Genomic DNA, 6,036 nt, shown 5'->3' with positions numbered 1-6,036 from the left:
CCCCGCAGCCTCGGCCGCTCTCCGGGGCCGGGCCCGCTGCCTGCCCTGCCCGGCCTGGCCTTCCCCTGGCCCTTCTCCACCCCCTCCTTGCCCTCCAGGCCTCGTCCTTTCTCTCCAACCTCCCTCCTGTCTAATCCACTCTCCCTTCCCTCTCTCCAGTCCCTTCCGTGTTGCTCGCCCCGCTTTCCTCCATCTTCAGCCCCTCTCTTTGCCCTCCACCCGCCCTTGCTCTCAGTCCCCTTGTTCCGTTGTTCCCCAGCCTCCTTCTTGCTCTCCAGCCCCCTTATTTGATATCCGCCTTTCCCTCCTTGTTCATCAGACCCCTTTCTTGGTTCTCCATCGCCTTCCTTCCTCTCCAGGCCCTCCATTCTTGTTCTCCACTCCCTGCCTTTCCCTTCACTCCCCCTCCTTATTCTCCCCTTTCTCTCCAGCCCCCATTCCTTGTTCTCCAGCCCCCATTCCTTGTTCTCCAGTACCCCCTCCTTTCTCTTCAACCCCCCTTCCTTGCCCTCCAGCCCCCTTATTTGATATCCGCCTTTCCCTCCTTGTTCACCAGCCCTTTTCCTGGTTCTTCATCTCCTTCCTTCCTCTCCAGGCTCTCCATTCTTGTTCTCCACTCCCCTCCTTTCCCTTCAGCCCCCCTCCTTATTCTCCCCTTTCTCTCTAGCCTCCATTGCTTGTTCTCCAGTATCCCTCCTTTCTCTTCAGCCCCCCTTCCTTGCTCTCCATCCCCTTTCCTTGCTCTCCACCCCCTGCTTTTCTTGCTTTCCACCCTCCCTCCTTGTTCCCCAGTCCCTTCCTTCTGCTCCAGCCTAGGACAGAGCTGGGCTGGGATCCAGGGGCAGCCCCAGCTGCTCTGGGCTCCCTGTGCAGGGCCTGCCCACCCTCCCTAATTCCCAATATCCCGTCCAGCCCTGCCCTCTGGCAGTTTAAAACCATTGCCCCTTGTCTTGGCACTCTCTGCCCATATAAAAAGTCCCTCTCATTCCTTTTTAGCACTGGAAGGGGCTCTAAGGTCTCCCTGGAATTGTCCCTTCTCCAGGCTGGACAATCCCAGTTCTCCGGCCTCTTTCCAGAGCAGAGGGGCTCCAATTTTGGGATCATCTTTGTGATGCCATGGTGGAAGAGTCTGATGTGCCCCTGGCATTTCTGGGTTTGGTTTGATTTTAATCCAGCCAATGTGAATGAAACATCCCATCTGCTCTGTTCCTGTTTTCCAGAGTTTGGAGTATGTGAGGAGCTGCCAGAGGAATCACTCATATTTTAATTTCTGCTTCATCAGGTATGAAGATCTTGATGGTTTTTCAATTGTTTTGATGTTGCTTGAGTTGGAACCTTGAGTTGATCCAGAATCAGAATCAGGTGTGAGTTGGAAAGGACCTTAAAGATTATGTCATTCCAAGCCTGCCATGAGCAGGGACACCTTCAGAGTCCCATCCAGCCTGGCCTTGGTGAGTGGCACCCTTTTCTAGCTCAGAAATGTCACATTGAAGTGCACTCAGATAACTCAGTAGCTTGGAGCTTTCCAAGGCCTCGTGGCTGGAGTTGTGCGGCAATCCCCAGAGGAACATCTCCAGCCCCATTTTGTGGGCATGCTGGAGCTCTTGGCAGGCAGGGTGAGATGTGCAGCCTGCCAGGACAGCTCCAGGGGGTGTGGATGCTGGGGGTGCTCGGGGATGTTCTGTGGTGCCTGGGGGCTGTCCCTGCTCTGCAGACAATGCCCTAGAGCCTGGGCTGGGCTGTGCTCCTGGGGAGGGCTGGAGCTGCACTCCAGGCTGGGATTCAGTTCCCTGCTCCAGCACAGGCACAGCTGTGGGGCTGAGCTGGGCAGAGATCCTGGGGCTGGAACCAGGGCTAATCCCAAGCTCTGGGATGTGCTGCAGCCCTCCCTGAGGGACACAACCCTCTGCAATGAGCCTGCTGTGCCTGCAGAGGATCCCAGAGGATTTGGGGTTCACAGGGAATTGCTGGAAGGTGGGATCTGCCCAGACCTTCTCCTCTTTCCCATCTGCAGGAGCCTGATCTGCTTCACCAGACAGAATTCCCTGGGACAAGGCTGCAGACACAGCCCAGAATCCCAAAATCCCAGCATGGTTTGGGCTGGGAGGGGCCTTAAAGCCCATCCAGTGCCATGGGCAGGGACATCTCCCACTGTCCCAGGCTGCTCCCAGCCCCATCCAGCCTGGCTAATTAATTACTTTATTTATACTATATTATATATATATATATTATATATATATTATATTATAGTAAATATTTATATTTATTGTATATATTGTTATTTATTATTATTATTATTTAAATATAAAAATAATTAAAATATAAAAATAGAAATAAAATAATAATAAACCCTGCACACACTGCCCAGAATCTGTGACTGTCCCCCCACAGTCCTGACTCACACACACACACACACCTGGCCCTGACAGGCAAGGAAACAAAACCCCATCACTGTGAGTAAACAATCTCCATATTGCATTCTGCTTTTGCACAAACACAGGCACAGCAAATGAGATAAGAATTGTTTTTCCCTTTCTCTGAGGTTCAGACAATGTGAAACCCAGAAATATTCTTGGGAAGAACTGTGCCTTGCTTTTCTCTGTGAAGAGAAATGTGAGGGGGGCTGCATAAAACTGCCGAGGGGACCTGGCAGTGCAGTCCCAGGGAATCCCTGCCAGCCTGGGGCTGTTTTATCCCAGCTCTGGAGCATCTCTCAGGGAATCCAGGCAGAGCTTCACGTGGCTGCACGCAGGAGCAGGTGAGGGGAGGGAGCAGTGCCCTTGTGTGGGGCCCAGGCCCTGGCTTTGCCTGCATTTCCCTGGGGAGGGAACAATGCCTGCCTGTGGATGTGTTCCCTGCTCCTTTCTGTGCCTTATCTCCTCAGGAAAGGCAAACACTCCATTCCAGCTGTTGATTTAAGATATCCCAGCCTTGAAAAAGCAGTGTTGGGGCTTTCTGCTCTTGCACTGATGACCTCAGTGCTCATAAATGGTGTTTTTTAAGTGTGAAGGGAATGCTAAAATCCTGGCATGGTTTGGATTGGAAGGGATTTCAAAGCCCATCCAGCCTCCATGGGCAGGGACACCTTGCACTAATCCCAGGCTGCTCCAAGCCCCAGTGTCCAACCTGGCCTTGGGGCAGCCCCAGCTGCTCTGGGCTTTAAAATCCTCCCCTTTCCCCACTTTCTCCCCTCTTCCCACTTTGTTCTTCCTGCCCTGTGCTGCTTTTTTCAATCCTGAGGTTTCCACTGGATTTCATAAGGGCTGGGATCAGATGGAGGCTGGAAAAGCCAGGAGATGAGATGGGGGAGAAGTGTTTGACCCTGGAGGCTGGTGGGATGTGGGAATGCAGCCTGGATTGGAGGGAGCAGTGACATTCCCACCTCACAGGACACTGTGGGGACAGAGCAGCACCGGTGGCAGCTCTGGGAAACATCCTGGGATTACAGCAAACGTGGAAAGAGACTTTGGGCGAGGGATGGAGGGACAGGGCACAGGGAATGGCCTCAAGCTGAAGGAGGACAGGGCTGGGTGGGATTTTAGGAATGAGGAGTTGTTTCCTGGGAAGGTGGGCAGGGCTGGGGTGGAATTCCCAGAGCAGCTGGGGCTGCCCCTGGATCCCTGGCAGTGCCCCAGGCCAGGCTGGACACTGGGGACAGTGGGAGGTGTCCCTGCCATGGCAGGGGATGATCTCCAAGGTCCTTCCAACCCAGACCACTCCATGATTCCATGAAGTGAAAATATTTTCTTGGGGGTGTAACAGCAGTGACTCACAAACCACCCTGACATCCCCTCAGCAGGAGAAGGAGCTGCACAACAGGATCAGCACAGGAACAGTGACTGATGAACAGGAATTTGCTGGTGGCTGCCACTCCAGGGCTTTGGTACAGCTGGGTCTTGGGCACTCTGGAGGAGTGGGAATGTTTCCAGAGGGGTCTCAGCAGGGTGAGAGGGAAAAGGAGAGGAGAGGAGAGGATGCTCTGGCTGGAGAAATTAGAGAATCTCCCCAGAAACTGAGCAGGACAGGAGCTGCAAGAACATTTAATTCCTGCAGGGAGCTCAGCAGCTGCTCTCTGGTGTGGTGCTGATTTATTCAGCCCAGCTTTTCACGGTGCTGGAGTGTTCCCTCCTGCTTTTCCACCCCTGCTCCATGGGCAGGAAAGGCCTCCAGGGGTTAATTTGGATTCCAGCAGCTGAGCAGAGAGCCCAGGGCAGTGCTGTGTGTGCTGCAGCCTTTTCATCCCAGGAATTCAGCTCTGGAATGCTTGGTGAGCACTCAGGGCTCCAGGGACTGCTTGCTTTGCTAACCTCTATATTTATAAACTGTTAGTATGGAGAATTAAATTTATCAATCACAGAGGACTGAGAAATTTGGGGATTAATTCAATGTTCAGGCTCCAAACAGAGCAGGTGGGCTTGGAAACCCTCAAAGAAGCCCCAAGGCAGCTCCTGAGTGTCCCTCAGTCCCAGCAGAGGCAGGCAGGGGGAGCACACACAGCTCAGCTTCCAAAGGCAGCCCTGCTTTCCATGTTTTCCACGGGGCAGCTGCCCGGGTGTGGAATTGCAGCCCCAGCACCTGCTCTGGGCTGTCTCAGCCCTGTCCTGCTCCTGGCTCTGAGCCCCAGAAGGGCCCTGGGCTCACTGGGATTGCTGGGGAGGAGCCCCTCCCAGGGCAGGTGGGCTAATTAGCAGCTTGCCTAATTCTCTTTCCATTTCTATTTCTTCAGGAGTTCATTCTGCTTTTTTTTTTCCATTTCTGCAAGAGTTCATTCTGCTTTATTTTCCATTTCTTCAAGAGTTCATTCTGATTTTTATTTCCATTTCTCCAAGAGTTCATTCTGCTTTGTTTTCCATTTCTGCAAGAGTTCATTCTGCTTTTATTTTCCATTTCTGCAAGAGTTAATTCTGCTTTTAATTTCCATTTCTCCAAGAGTTCATTCTGCTTTGTTTTCCATTTCTGCAAGAGTTAATTCTGCTTTTTTTATTTCCCATTTTTCCAAGAGTTCATTCTGCTTTTTTCCCCATTTCTCTGAGAGTTAATTCTGCTTTTTATTTCCATTTCTGCAAGAGTTAATTCTGCTTTTTTTTATTTCCCGTTTTTCCAAGAGTTCATTCTGCTTTATTTTCCATTTCTCCAAGAATTCATTCTGCTTTATTTTCCATTTCTCCAAGAGTTTATTCTGCTTTTTTTTTCCATTTCTCCAAGAGTTCATTCTGCTTTATTTTCTATTTCTCCAAGAGTTCATTCTGCTTTTTTTATTTCCCATTTCTCCACGAGTTAATTCTGCTTTATTTTCTGTGTCTCCAAGATGCTCCTGCCCTGCCCTGTGCCTCCAGGAGTGTGACCCCCCCAGTCCTGGGGCACCCCACAGCTGACATGGTGGCCTTTAACTGGAAGGTGAGGCTGGGCCAGGTTCCCAGAGCAGGGATTGCTGCTCTTTCCATGGGGGATGTGCTGGGTGGGATCTGATGGTTCCTTTCCCAGGGGAGGGTTGTTTGACCCCCACCCTCTCAGGGACAGGGGATTTCTTCTTGTCCTTCCTTGCCCATGTTGGACCTGAGCTCTCCAGAGCTCTGCTCACCCCTGCAGCTCCTGCCTTTCCTCTTCCCAGGTTTTTCTCTGGCTGCTCTTCCCTCAGCTGCTCTTGTTACTGGAGGGGAATTTCAGTGTGACTGTTCTTGGGGTTTTGGGGGTTTTGGGGTCGTTGTGTCAGGCACCACAGTGTTGGAGCAGGTTCCTCCTGCATGGTGCTGTTGGAACAAGTCCATGGAGGCTCCAGGATGAGCAGAGGGATGGAGCAGCTCTGCTGGCAGGAAAGGCTGGCACAGCTGGCATTGTTCACCTGCACAGGAGAAGCTTTGGCCTGAGCTCAGGGTGGCCTTGCAGGGCCTGCAGGAGCCCCAGGAAAGCTGGAGAGAGACAATTTCCAGGGCATGCAGGGACAGCACACAGGGAATGGCTGCCAGTGCCAGAGGGCAGGGCTGGGTGGGATCTTGGCAATGAGGAATTGTTCCCTGGCAGGGTGGGCAGGCCCTG

At 52.3% G+C, this 6,036-nt stretch overlaps 1 protein-coding gene across 1 annotated transcript in view; it reads left to right on the top strand.

Moving 5' to 3' along the window:
* The first annotated feature begins 1,255 nt into the window (after positions 1–1,255).
* Positions 1,256–6,036, top strand: part of SMIM11A (small integral membrane protein 11A) — a 7,925-nt gene continuing 3,144 nt past the window's right edge. The window contains exons 1-2 of the mRNA XM_005427787.2: positions 1,256–1,282; positions 5,309–5,397. Of these exons, the coding sequence (XP_005427844.1) occupies positions 5,377–5,397 (21 nt within the window). The 5' untranslated portion in view covers positions 1,256–1,282; positions 5,309–5,376. The remainder of the gene's footprint in view (positions 1,283–5,308; positions 5,398–6,036) is intronic.

This window comes from Geospiza fortis, unplaced genomic scaffold, assembly GCF_000277835.1.
Source record: "Geospiza fortis unplaced genomic scaffold, GeoFor_1.0 scaffold96, whole genome shotgun sequence".
NCBI classification, from domain to species: domain Eukaryota; kingdom Metazoa; phylum Chordata; class Aves; order Passeriformes; family Thraupidae; genus Geospiza; species Geospiza fortis.
Note: the sequence above shows the minus strand (reverse complement) of the source record. Positions and strands in the feature narration are given on the sequence as shown.